At 47.7% G+C, this 23,447-nt stretch overlaps 1 protein-coding gene across 1 annotated transcript; it reads left to right on the top strand.

The window, feature by feature from the left end:
* Positions 1–5,911: 5,911 nt before the first annotated feature.
* On the top strand, positions 5,912–6,337 carry LOC144173336 (uncharacterized). The gene has a single exon (XM_077701817.1). It carries the CDS (start codon positions 5,912–5,914, stop codon positions 6,335–6,337), a length of 426 nt encoding a protein of 141 aa, XP_077557943.1.
* Positions 6,338–23,447: the final 17,110 nt, after the last annotated feature.

The raw sequence follows: 23,447 nt of genomic DNA, 5'->3' as shown, positions 1-23,447 counted from the left end.
CTAGGCTTCATAGAACTTCTCCAAGTCAACAGATGAATTCCCGTTACCACATCTCGTTGATGAATTACCACATCTCGTCACATAAAAACCTCGACCAAGAAAAGCTCCACTATTAAAAATTGTCGGGGCACTTAACCCTGCTTACGTGCTCTGAAGGTGGAACTCTTGCGATACGTATCAACGTATCTGGTTTAGTGCTACGTCGTATTCGCATCTCGTTCTTCATTTTCGTTTCTTTGTCTTTGGTGCGTATTGCACCAACCGAATTCTTTCCTGCTACACCGTGTAGGCGTCGTTGTTGTTGTTGTTGTTGTTGCGCCTTTAGGTATGGCACATACCCAATCAGGGGATCGGCCAATCAACAGAGAATGGTTAAAATGCGTCTCTTTCTTCGCTTTAGTTTCGTCGTCGTCTAACGGCGCGAAGTACGTCAGCAAGCAGGCCGTCACACGCCACAGCTTTCCTAGAATCAGGGTTCTGTGCGGCAGGTGTGCACCTGTGCTACTCACATGCCAACACGTTCAGATGTCCCGTGGCGCGCAATACGCTACCGTGCTTACGTTTGCAATTCAAAGTTGTGTGTATTTCGTGAAGCGGGCACATTGCCCTCCAAACCTCCCAATTCCTGTCCAATCCCCAAAGTGGATATGTTCGAAGAAAAAGGTACAACGACAACAATTTTCGTTCTATGCGGGCAACGTGCGGAGATTGCACAGTTGCCAGAGCACTGGGCTGAGACCCGCGTGTAAATCCCACTGAATCACACGTTTTTCTGTATTTACTCTTAATAGAGGCGTCCATTTTCTTGGCCGGACAATTACAACAACAAAAACAACGACGCTTTGTTGTAGAGTAGAGCATTTAAGGCTTTTGCGTTAATAAATGAAATCTGACCAGGCCCGTAGTGTGGCGGGCTGAAAGGTGGTCAAACCCCCTGACAAGCAAAATATGTTGCCACCAACGGACAAGGTCCACAGTAAGTAAGGAAAAATATAGGGGCAAGGATCAGATGCGAAAAATTAGGGGACGAGGGTGTGGTTCCGGTGATTCAGGATTGAAGCGCTTCGAAGCGCACCGGAAAGGCTTTTCTCCATTAGTTGAAATAAATGAATCGACGACGACGACGGCGGTGGTGGTGGTGGTGATGATGAAGATGATGATGAAAAGAAGAAGAAGAAGAAGAAGAAGAAGAAGAATGAAGAGGAGGAGGAGGAGGAGAAGGAGAAAGAGGTGGAGGAGAAGGAGAAAGAGAAGAAGATGTGCAGGTACTGAGACGTCAGTCCCTGGAGGTGCCGCTTTACAGTTTGGGGTTATCCCTAACAGTGCCGGCTATTCTATCGTTCGGGGCATCCGAAACGGGGTTCTGCCGCCGGGATGTATGCTCTGCCCTCCTGCGCTACATTGAAAATTCAAAACGATTCTCTTTTTGATTGCGATTGGTCACCCTCGCTTTTATTTTTCAGGATTTTTTTTTTTCATTTTTTCTCAAAAATTTTTCCAACCGATCTAAATTATCTTTCCTAAACGTCTCGTGATTAGATAAGAATGCCATTCATTTTAACCATCCTCTGTTGATTGGCCGATCCCCTGATTGGGTATGTGCCATACCTAAAGGCGCAACAACAACAACAACTAGAGGATGGCCGTGACGTGACACGAGACTGGCCGGGTTAAGGCAAAACCCAACATCAGGATTCCGAGATTTCCGAAGGCGATCGACGGGTCATACAAACGTTGATAGTATTTAAAACAAAAAAAAATTGCTACTGGTGGCCGTGTTTTATCTCTCTGTGAGCCCGCAACACTTTTAAGAAAATTGGCGCAGTGTCTTCCTTGATGTTTGCATAGATTGCAGCAGCCGTGGAGATTATACGTTTCCCCTATCTCAGAGCAAGTAATGGGGCGCTGATAAGCCACTTACAGTCTATAGGGCAATAAAGTCCCAGGTAATTTGGAAGACAGTTTCTGCCCCTATGGCCCGAACTCACCCTTGGACCGACTCCAAGGTCGATGTATACTTTTCCCAGCTCTTACTGCTATGTCTGGGCTGTGTCGAACCTGGCAGGTGACAGAGAGATGGGTTATTCCATCGCTGCCCAAATAAAAGCAAGAAGAGTCCAGATGGTCTATTTATTGGGACTTAGTTTCCGTACCTTCGAGGAATAGAAAGTAAAGAGCTCTAGACCATACCGCGTAGGATAAGTCCGTAGGGGAAGCCAGGGAACTAATAAGAAGCCCTTAATTAACGGACGTGTAGACACAACGCAAAGTTTGTGTAAACCGGTGTCAGTCGTAGCACACCGGCGTTGCACCGATGCGGGAGTTTCGAATTGTGCTGCGGTCGCTCGATGCCAACCGAGTGGCAGTGGCCGTGACGACGGTCAACCCAAGATACCGCGGGACGCAGTAGCCCCGGCGCAGCCAGGACATTCGGTCCGAGTACGGGGTCGGCGAGGTCACGCAATGCTATTTTTGCACAGCGCTCTTGTGCAGTCGATGCCCCTTTCTAGAACGATGGAACTTGCGGGAGAGCCATAAAAAGCTTACCTCTAAATCACCTTTCGCCCTTCGTGACCGCCTCCCGCAATGATATCACGCTGTTTTTCAGTGCGGTTTGATTCCATTCCGCTGTCGAAAGGGTCATTATCTACTCTTGGGTTTTCCCCCTCACCGTTTGTGTAGGTGAAACTCGCCCGCCTCCCGCAAAATTACGTCTGCGGGACTTGTATTGTCGTGGTATGTGTCATCAAATCGGCCTCAGGCATGACACGAGCAGAACCTCACTTTGGAACAACCTTTGTCCTTATACGCCCAGAAGATGGCTCACTCGTTCTGAACTTCAAGCTAATAACCTGATTGCACAATGTTTACAACTCACTTGAGTATTAACGCAAATTAATTTTGAGGACAAGAGGTCACTCCAGCTGTACTGGTCAATGCCCTATGTATCCATATCGCCACCTTCAGAGGTCTGAGTCGCGATAAGGACGCGCAACACCAGACGCTGTACTCCGGCTTTGCTGCTTGTTTCTGATGGACACGGAATGGCGTCATACATTGCTTTCTAACGATTTTTTGTGTCTGTGCGCTTATGTTCCTCTCCTCCCCCCTTCAAGTGCCTTGGTTGGAAACACCCCTGCCTACCTAGGTCCGCAGGACGGCTATTGCCTACGATCCCTCAAAGGCTCCTTACGACCCCGTCATCCGCCCTGATTGCCGGATCTGGCGAAGCTCGAAACTTCAGCGGCTTTCGATTTCAGTGCGAATGTCCCGGCCCTTATAGTGAGGAACGACACATCTATAGGTTTTCCTATACAGCCATCATTGCTTGCAGCAAGAAAAGTGCCCAAAAGCTGATACAAAAAAGCATAAAAGATAACCGATACGAAGACAAGGTGGCAAAAACGAGGGCAAACGAGGCAGGTTAGGTAGCGAAAATATACTTTTGCGCCCATTCTTCCTTCTGGTCGCTTTTTTTCGCTCTATCGCTCCTCGTTTTCTTACTTGCGAGCTTTCCTTTTTCGAAACGCCGTCGACATGTCGTTGGACCGCTTCAACGAAACCCATCGGCCGTGAAATTGCGATGTAGCTATCGAGCACACCGCTGCAGCGACAAGTCGCGCCTTTCTTTATAGAGCTGCAGGATACATTGGTCAGTGCAAATTTAGATAGATAGACAGCGCAGGACGTCGTTCAGAGAGGAGGCTCCCAAACTCGCCTGCCTCAGATCGCCTGCTTTCCGAACCGGCGGCTAGCTCGGTCGCTTCGTTGCCCGTGTTTGCGAAAACACCGGTCATACCAAGCCAAGCCCAGCCGAGCAATATATGGCCCTTGGTATACTCTGAAACCCTGGCGTGGTCCACGTAGGCGGCATCGGTGTCTCCACTCCCCTGACAGTTATGTCCTGTGGGTGTTTCTGAAGGCAAGACCAGGCCGTTGAAATGTACGACAGGACAGTCTTGCGCCAGCGTGATAAATGAGTTTCGGCGTACGGGGGCAGCGTCCTGGAGGAGGCGCCCTAACGTGACTCGAATGTGTTCTTCTTGGTCCCTTTCCTTACCCTAAAAACGCGAGGCTGCCATATTGCTTGGGTGCCTACATTATTGCTTTGTAAGCCTGCAAGCCAGCTTAAAAAGATAAGAAGGTCGATGTCCCCGCTCATTCATTTCTCATAAGGCCAGTGATCGAAATGTTGCATAGACTAAGCCTCCTCAGTAGATTGTTGCAACATCGAACCTTGTCGCGCTTCAGCAGCTTTTGAACTCTTCAAGTATTGTATGCGTGCGTGCGTGCGTGCGTGCGTGCGTATTTTGCTTCCGGCGATAATATGCATGAGTCGCCTGCCACCAAAATGTCGCAACTGCTATCCCAGGGTAAAACATGTGGCGCGTAAACACGACTCCATGGTTGTTCACTGTCTGACCTGCTCGCAAATAGCCTTACAACGAAATGTTCGCGTACCAAAGAGTTATTTCATTCATTTCATTTCATTTTTTATTTCTTCAAACACGGGTTTACAGAAGACTGGAGCGATCATCTGGGCCCTTAGCAATAATGCCAGTACCGGGCCCATGGAGTTAATACATGCAGTTGTCTTTTTTATGCTGATTAAACGAGAAAAATTCGGTCTGTCGGTCAATCTCGCTCTGTCAGTCCCTCAATTCTGCTGCGGCCGGCAAATAGTTAGTGGAACTCTCGAACGAGGCGATTACACAGGCAAAACGATTTCCAAACTACTTAATCTGACAGCATACGTCATACCTTCAAGATTGGTTAGCACGAGTAAAACATATTCGATATTTGGCGCTAAACATTAACACATAACTGACACTGGCAGTGCTCTTTTACTTAAAAGTATACATGGGCGTAATGTTTGCTACAAAAACCAAATAAACGCGCTAAACCCCATACTATAAACACAAAATAACAGTAAACAGTTCCATAACAGTAAAAAAAAGTTCCCAACAGATGGCGCTGCCGCCGCGCGAACGCCGGATAATTAAATGGAATTCAGCATATTTTCACTGCAATGCGCCTAGACGAGAGGACCGAGACGGGAGTGTAAGAAAATGAGAGATAGGCACGGAACAAACGAGAGCCAATTAGGTGGCAGGAGAGGCTGACGGTTATCGTCTTTCGACGACAAATGTAGCGAGGCGAGCACATACGTGGCCAATTCTATAATTACCTTGTTGATGGTGACATTTTGAAACAGATATCATATCGCGCATTATCCCACTTAGCCCCAAGATATCTCAAGAAGTGCATCGTAAGACAGTTTATGTGCCCGTGGCCCGTGCTCTTGGCCCTATATACCAACGTACCAAATGAAATTTGTTATAACGCATGTGATTGCAGATCTTATCTAAACAACTAATAACACCTAGAAACATCGTCATGGCGCTCTTTACCTCTCTCTTCTTTGCGCCATAAAACCGCGTATATCATCATCATGCCCAGTTGAAAATTCTGGTAGGTTTCACAGAGGCTTGGCTTGGCTTTGAGGATGCACTATCGTTAGCGGCAACTTGTAGCACGGTGACGCAAGTCGCTGTCCATATATTCGTCGCACAAATGATACACGCCCTAGGCTTAAAGTGTCTTGTCGCACAAAGAAGGCCCCATAAAGAACTATCCAAATTTAAATCACTGTACAATGGCCACTCGCCACTGAAGCAGCAGACGACTGAAGCAGAAAAAGAAGAAATCGCTGGCCACACGTCCGCTTGCCTCGAACCCTGAAGCGAACGGCAGCCGATCTCCGTCAACAGAGCCGTGCCATGGCCTCGACCCGCTACTTGAGCGAGGTCGTGTAAGGACAAGCCAGCCAGTCAGTGAGAGCCACCGTAGCAACAGCAGCAGCCAGAGTCGCATCCGTAGCAGAACAAGTAAGGGCAAGACACCCGTAGCCATGGCCTACTACACGGGCTACATCCGGACGCCGTCGGGCGTGCTCAAGATGTTTCAGATCCTGGTGGGTCTCGTGCTGGTCATCAGCCTGATGAAGTACAACTACGACCAGCACGACATGTCGTACACCTTCCGGCTAGACACCGTGCTCATGGCCATGACGGCCTTCACCTTTCTGCTCGTGTCGGCGGTGCTACTGCTGTGCGCCATGCTGGACGGCCCCATGCACGGCTTTAGCGTCATCTACCGCATGCTCAACGTGTTCGCCGTCTTCTGCTACCTTCTTTGCACCACGGGATACCTGGCCTCGGAGCTCCGCTACGGCGCTGACTGGCACTTCGGGCTCTCCACGGGCCTCCTCTGCATCGGGAACACGCTCGCGTACTCCGGGAACACCTTCCTCGCCTACAAGACTCTCATGGACTGAGAACCCGTTAGGATGTACAGCGCAGTACCGAACTTCCTTCGACCCCATTGCGCCTGTGCCTGTTTCTTTGTGCCTGTGTGGCTTTAACTCTGAACGTGGAGAAGTGGTGGCTGAACTGTACTTTCCTGGACTCCTAAATCCCACCTTCCTTGTACTTTTTATTTTTTTCCCTCGCAAGTGTCAGTAAATGTCCATGCCTTTTTCAATGACCGTTGTTACTGCCTATTGCAAATGAGCCGGCAGAACAGCGGAGAGCCGTTTTCTTTCTCTTTTTTGTCTTTCAGGATCTTACATTAGTAACTGGTTAAATAGTTATAAGAACGCAAGATTTAGGATATTCGTAGATTTGATATTCTACATGCGAAAGTGATAATACGTCACGGTTCCTTCCCATTGCTGTGGCTAAGCGGCTAGCCGGTTAAGCAACTAGCTAGTTAACTTTTGGGTACCTAGCTAGTTGAACAGCCGAGCACTTGTTTAACATTTGTGTGATACTCTTGAGTTGATGTTATATATGTTAGCGGCAATTATGTGCCTCCTGACAAATATGCTGATAAGTGTTAATCAGTAGCCGTGCCTAGTGTCACTAGATAAGGTTACATACTATCGGCACCCTTTTCTCTTATTGTTCAGTGCCGCCGCCATGATCCCCGCATCACGTGACAGTTCTTTACACCCCCACGGTTCATGGGCACCGCCATTTTATTTCTTACGTGCTTTAAGTCGGTCAACTGTGGTATACTCAGCTTGGCCTCTCTTCTGTGCAGCTGCGCGTGACTGGCGTCGCTCCGGACGCGAATCATAGATGACGCGTGTCGCAGCATTTCAACATCAGAAGTGTACACGACCGAAGATGCCGTTCTGCTGCTTCTCGCAGTGCTGCGAGAAGCGGCAATCTCGCAACACTGATACACACCAGAATGGCCGCTGTTGCAGTCTTGCGTGCGTCAGTGGCGGTACTCTAATACCTTATCTGGTGATACTAGCCATGTCTTCTTAAAAACTACTTAAAATATGGCGGCCAAAGAAGAAACGCCAAATCTTGTTAGCAAAGTGCGCGGTGCTACCCGCCTAGCTCTTTTTGAGGTCATCATTTATAGTCTGAACGCTGAGTAGCACTTAACGAGCGGGGCACCCCTCGACGACCGTAACCGAGAAATGAGGATGACAATTTCTCCACGAACTGTTTCGCTCCTTCTCAGAATCTCGTCTGCGGCACGGGATGACGCAGCGGCGAACGACAAAGCAAACGGGCGCCTGATTTGAGGGCGCGCGACTTTCTTTCCCTTTGTTTCTTATATATAATCACTGACTTTTCGTTCATTTGTTCCCGCTTTCTTTGCGGCAATCTCAATCTAATCCTAAGACGAAGGCACGAAAGTGGCAGTGTTAAATGGACTCGCCAGTGCTCGCGTTCAGTCCTCTGCCAAGTTGTCAGAATTCGCTTACCCGATTGCACCCTCCGCGCACGAATTCGCGTCATCCGTTTTTATTGCGTGCTTGTGCGTGGCCATACGAGAGCGTGTAATTCGCGACTGCATCCAGCTGAGACAGACAGTTGGGAGAGGAAAAAAGAAAGCAAGCAAGCTGAAGATGCAGAGAAGCAGACAGCGAAACGCAAATCACAGCGCCATCCACTTTTGCAAACCGCTGCATCGGCCCGCGCGGCCACTCGGCCAAATTTCCCCACATCGGTCTCTGTAGCAGAGTAAAAAGGATTTCCTCGTAGTCGGTACGCTGCTGTCGGAATCCGTCGGCCATAAGCACGCTTCCGCGAGCGGAATCGCGAGTGCCCTTGTTTTTCGGAAGAGAAATAACCAAAAGACCTCAATGCTTTCATCCACTTCCCACTCTCCAACCTTCTTTCTCTCTTCCCTACCAACTATAACCTTGCTCACCCCTGTGCCTCTCCTACGGGTTTTCCCTTTCTCATCCCACTTCTGCCTCGAGGAGGTCCGCCCTGCCTCCAGCCAGTGGTGCGTCCCTACGCCGACAACTGTCCCTTCCTCTCCACCGCGTCTCCCTTTCTTTCCTTGTCTCCCGTTTTCCCGGTCTAGGGTGCCGCTCCCGTGTTCGGCTCTTGTTTCTACGTGAATGCCGCGGATAGATTCGGGAGGAGGAAAGACTGTCGGCGCTGCGGCGCAATTTTGGGGCCAACGTTCGCCGGCGCTGTCCGTTCGGACGTCGCTGACGATGGGGCCACGGTTGGGTGAAGCAGAGATGGAATGCTTTTTTTTATTATTATTCTCGAACACTGGCTGGGAATTTGAAGTTTTTTTTTTAGGCTTTCACCTATTTCTCTAGTCATTCGTTTTCCTCGCTTGTCAAGTGAATCTTTTGCCCTCTCTCTACTTTTCTTTAAGGGTTTCTCCGCTTCTTTCCCTCTTATCCGCCGGTTAAGAACAATCGATTCCGCCGGTTCCTCTAGAATCGACGATAAAACGCCTGCTCCATTCTGCACCTCTCTCATCTTTGTTCGTTTTTTTTTTAAGTCTCAACTACATAGTTCGTGATTATGAGGTGAAGCACTAGTTGCCCTTGTACCTCGAGCTTAAAAATGTAAACAGAAGAAGAGGCTGATGTTACAGCAGTAGTTTTACTTGTCGTAATGTGTACAGGGGTTCACAAGTTTCGAGTTTTCTTTGCAATTCTCTTGGGCGAGTGTTTTGATGTGGCCTTCGAATACTGTTCTTTTTTGGGGGAGAGCACTAATTGGCCTACGAACCAACGTTGAAATGCTGGCTCGCAATCTCGCACGCATGCGTAGTTTGAGGATTTCGTACGCCCTCCTAAGCCGAACACCCCAGACCTTAAAAGCCATTTTCAGTTAATAATATAATTATACAGTACCTCCACCATGCGTAACTGATTACGCACATTTTGATACTCTACTGGAACAAGGGTCCGCGGACGGCGTCAGCAGCCCTGAAAATGGACTCGCGGGATGGGCACAATCGCGCTCTTCTTCCGATGGACACCTTTCCTATTATTATCTTTCTCCGCAATCCCACTTCTGCTAAAGGGTTTTTCTCAAGACGGCAACCTGTTTTTCTCGTATTTAAGTCGCTTCTCTCCTTTTCCGCCCACCCAAAAGCAAAGTAATTCCAGTTCAACCATGCTCTCTTCTTCAATACCAGTTCAGTTGGAAACGCAGACGGGCCTTTTCCGTGTGCTGCCGCCCGCGCTGTGGTTCATTGCCATTGCTTTGGAGAAGGCAATGCAGATTTGCATCATTGATGTCGGCAAAATCGCTGCGAAAATAAATGCAGAAGGAAAATGTAAAAAAAAAACTAGAACATGGTGGCTTGAATGCGAGGTTTTCTTTTTTTTGCGTAAAAATCACCGTTTTCGTCTCGACGCTACGGTTCCCGGTGCTGTATAGCCTGCAGGCGCACTTTAGCAGACAATCATGGCAACGTCCTGGCGTTGTTAGGTGTGACGTGCCAGCGTCCGATTGACTTCAAAACCGCAGCGATTCCGAAGGGTTGTAGATCGTGCATTTTAGAGATGAAACCTAAGTGCCCCGCTACGCTTTCCATTAAAGGTAGAAAAAACACATCATCTTTAGGGATCGTTTAGGTAATATTGTTACGTCCGGGATTGGTTGGTTTATTTGCAGAACTTTGGCTCTGGAGGCAGAGAGAAAACTGGTGTGCCGATTGTCACAACGTCTAGAGGTCCCAGCTTCTTTCTTCTCGTTCTCGAACGGCCCCGTTCTTCTTCTTCAGCTTAGTCAGGGAGGCTGGAGTTATTAGATTATTTCACGTGCGTGACAATATTTGCCGAAGAAAAGCGTGAAAAAGATAGTAGTGATTACAACTATAATAACGATGATGACTGACGACGATAATGAAGAAAAAAGAGGGCTTTCAACAGCATCAGCAGGCCAACGAAGAAACTAGTTAAATTTCCGGCTTAGAAAACCTATTTGACGCGCCAAACTGCTTTTGGTAATTAGCGTAACTCCTTTCGAAGAGCGAAAACTTCCTTGTGTACGAGATTTCGGCGCACGTTAAAGATCCCCAGGTGGTCAAAATTAGCCCGGAGCCTTCCACTTTGGCGCGCCTCATCGCCTGCGTTGCGTGGGCGCGTTAAACCCCACACTCAAACCAATCCGTTTGAAAACTACCATTTCCGATTCACAGCGTTGGACAATGACGCAGCTGGTCACAGGTCACAGGACATGGTCACAGCTGGACCATGACGCTGCCAACTAATGGGCTCCGTATCAATTTGTACCTCCCTGGGCGCTTTATTCACATCTATAAATCCGTGTCCTTGAAAGTACTTATAACAGGCAAACTCTTGAGCAAACCGTTTGTGTATGGTGTCCGCTGTTAAAAATACGAAGAAAATACCCAGCGCTCGTGCACGCGTGCCTCGAGCGCACGTTTGTCAAGCTAAGCATACCCACTTAGGGAGATAGGCCAACATTAGCCACAAAAAAAAGAGCTCCAGCGTTCGCCGTATCGTGGCAACACTTACTCGGAACGAGAAAGACACGTTGTAGCGTACTCCTGAGCGCATGCCTCGCGCCGAGAAAAAAAGTGAAGACACCTCACCACCATGCAGGCGTGACGAGTGAAGTTGCAACGAAGCTGTCTGTAAATCGATGTGCAAAAGACTAAAACTTCAAAGGCCAAGACGGCACATTCAAACTCCAACAACAGCCAGGACGTCAGAATCGGCTCGGAAGAGTCGGTCGTTTTACCCACCCGGCCGCGACCATGACTTTAATACCCCAGAGTCAAACTGCTTACTCACTCGGCTGCGACTGTGTAGGTAGGAATCACGTCACCTGCTCGAACCAGAACAAGTGATAGTGTACACGTTGCACCTGCGGCGCCTTGTTTTAGTGTGCGCGTTCAGTTCTCGTGGAAGAAGACCCTCTCCTCGCGACGTCCGCGATTGGAGCCGCTTTGCTTCTTCTTAGCTCTTATAGCAACAAAGATGGAGTAAAGGTCGTTGGGGCAGCGAACAAGAAACAACTCGGTTGCTATCGTGGACTTAAACTGTCGTGATGGTCGTGAAGGTTGTGTACAGCTTCGCTGCCTTCAAGTCTCACGCATTAGTGCGAGCTTCATGCATTTTTCTCTTTATAAATTTGTTCAAAAAAAGATGGGGGTTTGTTTAATGCACGTCCTAAAACACGCCGGACGTTGTTTTCAAGTTATCTGCTTTATTGAAGAAGAGATTTTTGGTCTCTCCCAGGGCTAAATTAACGGTACTACAGCGTGTATACGCGCTTGCATTGCGAAGGCCATATACAGCAAGACACCTTCCCTTCCATCCTAAAATGCAGGTGGTGCTTTCCGTATTGTGTAGTCTTCGTGTTCAGCCCAAGGAAAAGGCCCGCAACTTTTATTGCTGCTGCAGCGGTGTGTTCATTGCCGATGATTCGCACCAGCCGCTAGCAGGTCCAAGAAGTCCTACAAAGGGTGCTTCACTGCAAGCATATGCAAATTGAGGGAAAACAAACTTCATAAAGGAGAAGATGAAAGGGCTGAATGCAAGCCAGAAGAAAGTTTTTTTAAAGACGATAGTCTTTCTTGGGCTACTTAAACGCAAAAATTTTGGTCTGTCCGTCTGTCTGTCTGTCTTTCTGTCTGTCTGTATTCAAAGGATAAATTTATTATAAAAAATTCTGGTATCACTCTCTCTCTCTCAATGATACAACGTAACAAACAGAAACAATTAAACAAATCTGTCCTAACTCGATTCAGCCGCCTGGCCAAAGTAAAACAGAAGCGAAGCACTAGTTTTATATACCCACAGCCAAATCTAAACGTCTACGTCTGGTGTCAATGTTCGTACTTGTCAACATTGTTGAACAAAAACAGGACATTGCGCAAATATAAGGCAGAAAATCAATACATAAGTGATATTTGCAGTGTTCCTTTATGAAAAAAATTACGGATGCTTAGTTTTTGCTACAGCAAATGAAATTCTACATCAACTCCAGAAAACCATCGCCTGCTGTTGCCCGCGCTACTATAGCTCCTGGCGGCATTTAGGAAATCAAACGGCAGAAGCAACGAAAGATTCCACTAGATAGGTTCCACGTTCCGCTTGGAACGCACGTGGAGCAGGGCAACGTGGTTATATAATTATTGCAGTAGTACGCCTCAATTCATTTCCGTCTCCACCGTACGGCAGCACTGGCATAGAGACACCTGACTTGGAGCAGTGGAACGCGGTAAATATAAATTGGCTTCAGCAAACCTCTGGCTTGTTACCTTGGGAGGAACGAGATGGGAGAGGAACAGCATGAGAGGTGAGCGGGAAAGAGAAGGGAGGCATTTACATGGCAAGGGCGCAAGTCGACTATCGTCTTCCGTCGACATCTGCAACAAAAGCAGCAGATACGCGGCCTTTTTTTTTTTTTTTTGTAATCATCGTTATTACAGCAAAGCCGTTACTGTATCCCCCATATGCATCCCCGCATGTGTTCCTGGGAAAGGAAGGGGGAAGGGGGAGGGGAAGGCTGGGGGATGGTATCCTGTACGACGTACGTTTGTATTAGGAAGGTTGTGTGTGGACAGGAAGGGGGAGGGGAGAGAGTGTGGCCCCGGCGCTGAATCGATCGTCGAGCTTCTCGGCCACGCCACAATCACATGCAGAGCCAGCCGCCGATCACGCGAGACACCAAGTGTAGCACCAAGAAGTAACGGGAGTGTATGGAACGAGCAGCTCGGCCCCTTAACGACACCTTCGCTAGCATTCCAACTTCACCGAATGCATTGACCCTAAATTTTAGTACAAAATCCCGAACCTTTCGATAGGCGTCCAGAATGAAGAAAAAAATCGTTTCGTGAAAGCATTTCCACAGGAAAGAGGGAAATGGAAAAAGTGTCAAAGCATTTACGCGGTGGCCAAATTACTTTTGTGAATAATCAGATTAGGTCGCCAATTATGTTGCTATAAGAGGCTCGAATGTAAATCAGTCCCATTACCAATTACCTGCCTGAAAAAGTAATTGATATAAAATTACTTGGGAAAACGAATGATATTACTTTTCAGTTGGTGTTGAGTGTTTACAGGAAAAATCAGCGCATTTTTCTCATTTTTTTGTACGGCATCGAGTTCATTTTCGTACAGCGAAGGCAGTAACTGAGCTACGAGTTGGGTGTCCGAAATCTTGGCCCACCCTACCACCCTTATAAAAAGGGTATGCTAAGGAGCCGCTCCAGTGACGCAAATGAAAAACAGTGTAATGTTGTACTTAAGGAATACTTTTTGGTACCGCATGAACTCGCTTGTTCGTTCGTCTGTTATGCCGAACTTTCACTCTTGAGCCGCTTATAGACAGATGCCAAAGTCGCTTCTATATTCAATCCTCCAACGTTTGAGATTGTCATTTGACGACTTTGCAGCCTGGTATATTATTCGTAAATAAATCATCGTCCGAGATCGAGTAATGCAAGTTACTAGTCAATTAAGACAGTGCCGGCCTTCTTGGGGCTAGGGTCACGCAATGGAAAGACCGCTAGGAACCAAACCGCGAACCCTGGCTAGATGTGCTCCTTTTGTGTCTATTGCAAAAAGCCTGCCCATCCGCCCAAAAAAGAAACCCGTCCTTGTTTCTACAGGCATTACTTCTGATCTATAGTTTTATCTGGTTAACTTGCCTTTCTGAAAGAAGACTCCGGAAGTATGAGCGACACAACAAAAATATCTCCATAGCTGCGGCCATGCAAGTACCTACGGTGAAGATAACTGGAGCATAATCTTTGACTGCATGATGACACTATCTTCGACTGCAATAAATCAACCAGAGCCTACACTCACATCGTTCAGAGAGGCAGGCGCTTAGTAAAAGTATCTATCAGTTCTGCCTAGCAATGATTCTGTATTATTCTGTTGCCTAATGGTAAGACCTTGCTAGGGGCTAGTCGTATGAAAGTGGTAAAGTTTTAGGGGCGAAGCCCCTTAGGGTCTGGGGCTGTTGGTGTCTACTGTCATCGTCGTCGTCATCGTCGTCGTAATCGTCATTCGTCTCATATAGTCACGGTACTAAAATACTGGGAAACTCGTTCACGTCTGCGCTACAACATAACGCGTACTAAAAAACCCCCGAGACACTCCTCTACGCCTGGCACTGGAGTGCTTCGTGCTTCAAAGACAAGATACTTTTACAGCAAAGATGTATACATCTACGCCCTTGCGGTTTTATCTTCCTTGCCAACAACGCCAAGGCGCCAAGAATACACTGATGCATGCTTCGCACCTCACTACGTTTCACGTTAGTGGAGATGGCGCGGGACGTTTCTTTTTCTGCCCAAACCTACGGACGACACCCTGAAAATTATTTCCTCTCAACAACTGACAGTGGGCCACACAGCACACAAGAGGCCAATAAAATCATGTTTCTAACGTCTCCGGTTCTCGTAGGCATGGACGCGTCCAAAACGTGCAATTAGAATGTGGAATGGGTATTTTAATTGCTTAGTTATCTAAGGTAGCGACAGCGACAAAACATTACCTGGTCTACGAGATGGTCAAGGCGTTTTGCGATGAATCTTTCCCCGGGATGGGGCACCTCCCCATAACAAGCATTCCTCACCTGGTTTTCAGCTAAGGTGAGTATGTAAATTTGTAGATGTCCGTCCTATCTGGCGGCAAAGGGCTACGAGAATCAGTTGTATTCTATTGGAAACGTAAAGTTTGAGATCACCATATGCGCGACCACCCAATAACACAAAAGCATTGCCTTCACGCAGTGCGTTTAACAGTCGGAACTTAAAACTATACCAAAACATATTACCCACTTCTCACAACAGTAAAGTACAGGAACATGGCAGCCAGAACATCTCACGTCTGACGCAGAAAATTGCTCCTTTATCTACAAATTTGCGGCTTAGCAGTACAGGCGTTCCACATGATGAGTAGATAACAGTGAGGGTGTCGTCACGTGGACGCACAACATCATAAGAACGATGACAATTCTCTGGGTTATGAAAATATACAAGAGGATGAAGGTATCTGACATGAGGACTACAGTGTGTCCTTATAGGGTGTGAAAGTCAACGAGTGCGGTGGGATTGCTGTTTCGTGAGAACGAAGCTTGGTGCCGAGAGAATTTGGTGTCGAGAGACCTGCAGGAATTAGGTGTAGACCGTCTGGCATTGTGGCGTGGCTAGTGGGAAAGGTGAGGAATATCTGGTATAAAAAATGGAAAAACAAAAGAGATGACGTTTATTCGGGGCTTATTCTTACCTCCGTGTCTATGTCGCACTGCATTGACTTCTCCCACTTTTTAAAGAGGAAAAACAGAAGTTCCAAATGCATTTTATGGGGGAGGTATGGAACGTGATTTCGCGCCGGTGCTACACTGGACTTTACGGCAAGCCTTAGTGAGGTATACAGAAAAATGTAGACCACATCGGGATCTTAAGGTACACCAAAATTTCGATACGTACGATCTTTCGTTTTTCGCCTGCACCAGAAAAGCGGAGACCGCGACCGGGATGGAACCCAAGTCCTTGTGCTCAGCAGTACAACTGCGCCACCGCGGCGGCCGAGAGAAGAACTAGGATGAACGAGAAAAAGTATATCCACTTCATGCGCAGAAAAGGAGGGGAGATGAAACTACGAAGAACGTAAAGAAAAGAAGATAGTTGCAGTTTCTACAAGTCGCACTTTCGCTATCACTTCCAACCGGGTGAAGGATGAAAAGCAGAAAAAGGGTAAGCAAGGAAGGCGAAGGGCAACTACGAGAAGAAGTGGGTGAAAAAGCACTGATGGTTACTATACTTCCTAATGCGAAATTTGTGTGCAGCGCAAACCGCAGTCTTCTCAGTCACGGCGCGTATGTGCTGCGTCTCAGGAACTGATCGCGTGGTAAGCTAACGCGTGGCGACGCCCGTTACTATGATGTTATCTCGCAGTACGCAACCGCCACCGGCGAGCATGTGGTTGCAAATCGTGTTTGAACCTCCCGCGCAAATGTCACGTCGTTAAGCTGAGCCACGCACGGAGAAGAAGAGTCTGGCGAAAGTGTAAGGGAGAGGCAGTAAGAGAGTTGACGCCATAGCAGCGGGTGCCACCCTCCACCTCAAACTTTCGCCACACTTTCCTCCATCGTTTCCGTTCTGTCTTCACCCGCTACGTTACAACGCTCTCGCAGTCGCCGCCGCCGCCGCTAAACCACAGTAGAGGCAGCCGTAGTTCTTCCGCACTTAGAGAACGAAAAAATCTCCGTCTGGCACATAAATTTTCTTGAGTTCTTTGAACGCGAAAGCATGGCGGGACTTGCTAACAATTTTACTGTTACATCGTATTTGCGTTTTCTTTTCTTTCGTTTTTTTTTTTTGTCGTTTTGTGCGAATTACTTCAACCATCTTCTTTTCTGCTGCACTAAGTATGCGTCTCTTTTTTCGCTTCCGTTTCTTCGTCTTACGGCTCAAATTGTCTCAGCATGCAGACTGACACACGCCACAGATTCCCTAGAATCGGGGTTCCGTGCGGCTGGTGTGCACCTGTTCTAGTCACGTGCCATCACGTTCAGGTGTCCCGCAGCACGCACTGTTACACATGGTTTACTTTTCCAATTCACGGTTTTCTGAAATCTGTGAACTGGGTACATTTGCCCTTCAAAGCTCCAAGTTCGTGGCTGATCTCGTAAGTGGGGATCTTGCAACTAAGAAAAGAAGAACAACAAAAACATATTTTGTTCCTTTGCTGGCAGCGCCAGGAAAAAGCACAATAGTTGCGCATCGGGCTGCTACTCTAGAGGTGCGGCTGCAACCCCGAACTTAAAACACGTGTTTTTTTTACTATTTACAGTGGCGGCCATTCAACAACTATAATCATGCCGACGACGGTAGTTAGAACAATGGGGCTCTCTGGGCTTTCACTTTACATGTTACATTACTTTACACGTCAGAAGTACCCCAACCTCTCTTCGGCAAGCACGAATTGAGGGAGGAAAGGACAAGAAACCTAGAAACAGCAGAATTGTGGAAATAAAATACCCATGTTTAAGGATGCCTGACAGAAAAGTGTACTGAAATAAAAACAATGATTTTAGAAAAGAATTATAAAACAGGAAGGCGCAGTAAACTACCATATTCAGCAGCGCAACGCTAAAAAATCGTGAGAACAGGCTTGCTATGTCAAAACTCCAAGCGACCAAGAATGAAATGGAAATCACAGACAGGAAACTTAACCTCTGCTTATCTATCTCTCTGTATCTCTGTTCTGGTTGTTTATCTTTGGTTGTTAGGAGAATAGGGGAAGGGGAAGAGGCGGAGAGAGTTGGGGAGCATAGACGCTCTTATCAACGTTGCGTGAAGAAATGCCCGCAGTGAGACTTCATTATGCAGGAGATTTATGCCTTCAATATTTTTCCGCGCGCAGCACCATCCCCCGCGACGTAATTTCTTGTGCCCCAGGTACCTATTTCTTTTTGTAATGCCGGATAACTCTTTTATCACGCGTTTATTGTACTCTAAATTGTGATATATACTGTTCATTAGCAACCTTAGTTTTACCCCCAGGGGATTCCGCAGGCGAACGCACAGCCTTCCCTTTTTACCGGTCCTTTTTATAGCATTTTCTTTCCCTCCTTTTATTTCTTTCGTGAAATGAGGAGCCCTCCGGTCTCTTGTTTCTCTGACCTGACTGACTCCCCTTTGCATTCACCGTAGCCTTTTCTCACTGGACGCATGATTATTGGACTTGCCATGTTACGTTCGCGTTATGAAAATCTAGAGCGATATTTAAACTTTGATCTCTGGTTCGGTAGTGCAGTTTATGTCACAGAGAGAGGTCGGTACGACAACATATAGAAAGTTGCGCTTCGAGTTGGGATTCTGAAAAAAATGTGGTTGATGCCTCTTTCATAGGAATCGGTAAAACACAAAAGTGGGGTTCGTTTCCCGGTCGCGGCGGTCGCTTTTCTGATCGAGGCGAAAAGCAAAAACGCCCGTGTGTACGAGATTTCGGCGCACGTTAAAGATCCCCAGGTGGTCAAAATTAATCCGGAGCCCTCCACTACGGCGCGCCTCATCGCCTGCGTTGCGTCGGCGCGTTAAACCCTACAATCAATCAATCAAAACACAAAAGTGAAATGTGCTTTCACAGGAGCATATATTGTGCGTGCATATGAACGTGCACATCGTTATTTATAATACGTTGGTATGGCACCGTTAGACGCATCAACGTTAGATACTGGATTGCACGCGCCGGAACATTGCGTAAAGCCGACTGAAACCGCAACCTGATGAAAACCGTGCGAATGAAACGGAAGCGAAACCGAAACCGAAACTAAAAGCACTAGGTGGCGGACGGTGCCTTCAATTCACCCGCGTCCCGCGTACCCGAAGACGCTGGCATGGAGGCGCCAACTGTCAGCGCTCATTAGTGTCATGATGAACTACTTCGCTTCACTTCTCCTAGACGGCAGCATCTCCTACACTGCATCTGAATGAAGAAAGTAGCGGGAAAGATATAAGGCGCGTTCGTAGCTTGGCTTGCGCTTGAATTCGTAGCGCAGTAGGCAGAGCACTGTGACTGTGTAGTGGTCATTTTATCAATAGTCAAAGTCATTCAACCACCCAAAAGCCCAAGCTACAAATATCCCCTCCCCTCCCCATTTTACCGCCCGTGTGAAATAAAGGCTCGCAGAGATAGACGACGAAGGGGTTGAAAAGATGTGGCAGAGTGTTAACGTCAACCTGTGCTTTTTACGTATGCATTCTTGACTGAGTACGCCAACGCAAACAGTGCAATGTCTTCTCAATACATTTATTGTTATAAGGGCACATGTAAATCATTCACAAAAAAACAAAACAAAAATATAACCAAACGGAACAAAAGTCACTCAATTGGGATAGTTACAGCCAAATCGCGGGCCATCTCCACTAACGTGAAACCTGGGGAGGTACGAAGCATGCATGTATACTTGTATTCTGGGCGCCTTGGTGTTTTTGCCAACGGAGATGAAACCGTTGGGGGTTACAGGTATGCAGCTTTCATGTAAAAGTCTCTTGACTTTGAAGCACGAAGCTTGAACCCGAACCGAATCCGAAAAAATTCCGTTTCGACACCCTGTTTAGAAGTTGAAAAAGGCACGTAAATCTTCTCACGTGCCATGAATTCGAAAGCATAATCGCAATGCAGATTAGGTGAATCGACCGTGAGACACTGAACTGCCCCGACTGCGCAGCCCCCGAAACAGTCTTTCATAGCTCGTTTCCTGATTATCACTTCTGGAGAGCACTGGGCGCCAGCGTTAGGCAGTTCGGGTGCCCTCAAGGACAACGAGGGATAGCTGACTGAGCAGTTCGGGTCACCTCGGCACCCTCCAAGCGCTGGTTACCACTCGTGTTAAACCCAGATGTTGCTTCAATGAAGTTTGTTCGCGTTTGCTCTCTCTCTGTCACTCTCCCTCTCTCTCAAATGCGCGCAAGGTATCACACACGAACAAGCTGTGCCAAGCCGGGCGTGATACAAGTGCGTGTTCCCACCTGATGTTCAGGAACGGTGTACGAGCCCTACTGCGCATGCGCCGACTAGACAACAAAAAACAAAGAAAGCAACTTTTTGCCGGATGTGACGTGATGGTTTGGGAACGATGACTGCTGTGGTCTGGTTTCCACGCCGCGCTTCGCGCCGTGGTTTTTGTCTAGGTTGCAGCGGTGACCACGGGCTTTGTGCAAGGTGTTTGGTTTCCGATTGTGGTGAGGACGCTCCCGAAGAACTTCTAGAGAGTGCTTACGGTGGTGTGCAACGTGTGATTGTAACGCCACGTGTGTGCGGCCACCCACATTGCGCATAGTACGTTACGATGGTGACCACTGGCGTTTTACATCAGTTCTGCCGTCTCGGTTTACGAGAGTGATGAGGGCGCTCAAGAGGAACGTCTGCGCTAAATATTATTAGAGCGCCGTGTGAGTGGCCGCTGGGCCGCTGGGCCACTCTGCTCTATTCTTGTCCCTCAACGTTACGCCTGTAAGTGAGTGAGTGAGTGCATAACTTTATTGAGCCCGAGACGGGGGTAAGGGAAGAAGTGAGATGGGAGTCCCCTTCACTCTTCCCCCCTCAGACGGCGGCCAGGAGTCCTTGCTCCCTGGCGGCGTCTTCGGCCATCTGGATGGCCCGGAGTTGAACGCCCGGGTCTTAACTGAGCAGCACGGTCTCCCACTGCTCTGAGGAAGTGGTGTCTAGTGCTTGAGGTGTGGTGTTCACTCTAAGGGGGCAGGCCCATAAAATGTGTTCAAGGTCGGCCCTTGCTGAACATAATTTACACTTATTTTCGTATAGACCGGGGTAACAATGACTGTACGTCACCGGGTTCGGAAAAGTGTAGGACTGAAGTAGACGCCATGCTACTGACTGCCACTTTCCCAAGGTGCGATGAGCTGCGGGATATCTGGCCCTCCCTAATCTGTAATGGTCGATTATCTCCTTATAGGTCACTATGCGGTCCCTACCCCCCGTGCGAAATGATGCCTCAGGTGTTTCTGGGCAGTCTAGGAAGCTCAGACCTCGAGCTGCCTCGTGAGCGTTTTCGTTCCCCGGAAGTGCAGAGTGCGCCGGTGCCCATATAATTTGGACCCCTCGGAGTCTTAATTCTTCGAATCCTCTAAGGATTCCTTGGGCCTCGGGTGAGATCCTTCCCTTTGCGAAGTTTACGATTGCAGATTTGAAATCGCTTATGTATTTCGCTCTTGTAGAAGAAAGCGCCAGTGGAATGGCTGCCTCTTCTCTTACCTCCGGAGTGTCCGTGCGGATCGTTGCGGAGACTATGCAATGGCCCTGCCGATCGACTACTGCCACGGCCATGGCGTTGTGTCCACAGTACTCGGCCGCGTCCACATAGACCACGTCATCAGATCGTTCGAATCGCTTTTGGAGGGCTTTGGCTCTTTCATTCCTGCGCTGTAGGTTATGCACGGGATGCATATTTCTGGGCAGAGGGGTTGTGTATATACGTGCCCTCTGCTCGCCAAGGATATCCACCTTTTTTCCTTGTTGAGCCGCATAGGTGATTTGAAGCTCTTGTAGGATGTGTCTGCCTGTTGCGGTTTTGGAGAGTCTTTCTATCTGTGCTATTTTTTGGGCTTCTACAAGCTCGTCTATGGTATTGTGCAGCCCCATCGCTCCAAAGCGTTGATTTGGTGCCGTAATGGGTATGCCTAGTGCCTGCTTGTAGGCTCACTTAATGATGTTATTGATTTTTTTTTTCTTTCATCGGCCTTTAGTGCCAAGAAGGGCGTCGCGTAGACTATGCGGCTAAGAACAAAAGCCTGCACTAATCTGACGAGGTTACCTTCTTTCATACCATGCCGGTTGGCAATTCTGGAGATGAGGCGGACTGTCTGGTGTACACTCGTTTCGAGAGCCTTTATGGTCTCTGTATTGCAACCATTGGTCTGTATGCGAAGACCAAGGACTCTGGTGCTCTGTACTATGGGAATGGGTCTGGCGTCCGCATATAGCTGCATATTGGCAACATCGCGGTCTCGTTTGCAGCCTCTCCTGGTTGGTCTGCAAATAAGCAATTCAGATTTTTGTGGCGAGCAGCTAAGGCCCTTGGGGGTCACATAAGCCACTACCACGTCTATCGCCTGTTGTAGTTTTTCTTGAATTTTTCCGTCACTGCCACCGGCAACCCACAGTGTGACGTCATCAGCATATATGCTGTGGTGCAGTCCTTCTATTTTGTTTAGCTGCTGTGACAGATTAATCATGGCGACATTAAAGAGAAAGGGAGAGAGAACAGACCCTTGCGGCGTCCCTCTGCTACCAATTTTGATCTCGCCAGATTCCAATCCTCCAATAAGTAGTTGTGCAGTCCGCCCCGAGAGGAAATCTTTGACATAGTCATAGACCTTTTGTCCTACCTCAAGCTGGGCGAGGTTGGAGGGCACTGCATCATGTCGCACATTGTCGAAGGCTTTTGTTAGGTCGACGCCTAGTTACGCCTGTAATGTTCCGTTCTATTGCTCGCTGAGTCGTCCTCAATTTAAGTTGAACCGTCTTAAAGAAATACGCATGGACGAAGACGACGACTCCTCTTCTTCTCACCAGGTGACGTTACAATTATAATTTCAAGAGAAAAAATGGAAGCTTAAACGTAGTTAGAGATATACAGGGCTTATAAATTGGACATCAGAAATCAAAATTTCTACGATAATTCCAAGGGCAATGCTTTGCTTTTTGAGGTTAGAGCAGGTTGCTTCCGAACTGAGAGCTTTGTGGGTAAGTATACACAAAATGATGGGGTATTCGTGGTCTCAGGAAAAGAAACAAAAACTATGCGGCACACAGTGTTGAAATGCGAGGGCATCCAACCAAATCTACATGAAGGAAATATTCGGCTTTCAGAAGCTCTATGATTTAAGGGTAGCACAGAGGGGGTTAACTTCAAGGCTGTCGAGGCGACTGAAACAAAATTAGAATGACGGCGGACGAAAAGGGGTAAGGGCAATGTTGCTTAAGACAGCTACCACCTGTAACATGAAAATTATTTTCTGCCTAACAAGTTTTTTGTGCCTGCCTTAAGAGCAGGGCTTGTTATAAATGAAGAGTATAAAACATAGGTATATTAGATTTTTTAGTAAGATGACGCGTTATCACCACGCTACGAAGGAAAAACCACTAGCAATCACCATCATCATCATCATCATCATCATCAACAACAACAACAACAACAACTTCGTTGCCATTTCCCTATCAACAAAACAATGATGAAAATGTCGGAGGCCTGGGCGGATTTTGGCCAAACCCGCGTCGAAATAAGTGACGACGACGATCAATTGCAATAGTTCAATAGTTAATTGCTTAAAAGTTACGCGAAGGTCTATAACTGCTGGTGAGTGGTTACTTTGTCCAATGAAATAAAAGGCCACAGTACGAGTTGAATCTTATTGACAAAGACCTTCACTCAGCGACATTCCAGCCAAACAGAAAAACGAACGACGGATGGCTTTGGGGATAGCAATTTGAAACAAATCGCTTGTTGCTCTAATAAATATACCCCGGCGGGATTGTCCAAGGCGGCGGCAAGACCTTCGCTATAGAAGGACCGGTCGGAAACGCTGAGAAAACGAATACTCGTATGACAACAAGCAGTATCCGTCACTACTAAGGGAAAGCTGCAAGC

Source organism: Haemaphysalis longicornis, unplaced genomic scaffold (genome assembly GCF_048455015.1).
Source record: "Haemaphysalis longicornis isolate Haplotype H1 unplaced genomic scaffold, Haemaphysalis longicornis Haplotype H1 scaffold_3, whole genome shotgun sequence".
In the NCBI taxonomy this organism is placed as follows: Eukaryota; Metazoa; Arthropoda; class Arachnida; order Ixodida; family Ixodidae; genus Haemaphysalis; species Haemaphysalis longicornis.
The sequence above is the reverse complement of the archived record's forward strand: the minus strand, read 5'-3'. Positions and strand labels throughout refer to the sequence as shown.

Excerpts from the sequence above, each read along its gene's own strand:
- LOC144173336 (XM_077701817.1), top strand. The coding sequence starts at position 5,912 with ATGGCCTACTACACGGGCTACATCCGGACGCCGTCGGGCGTGCTCAAG.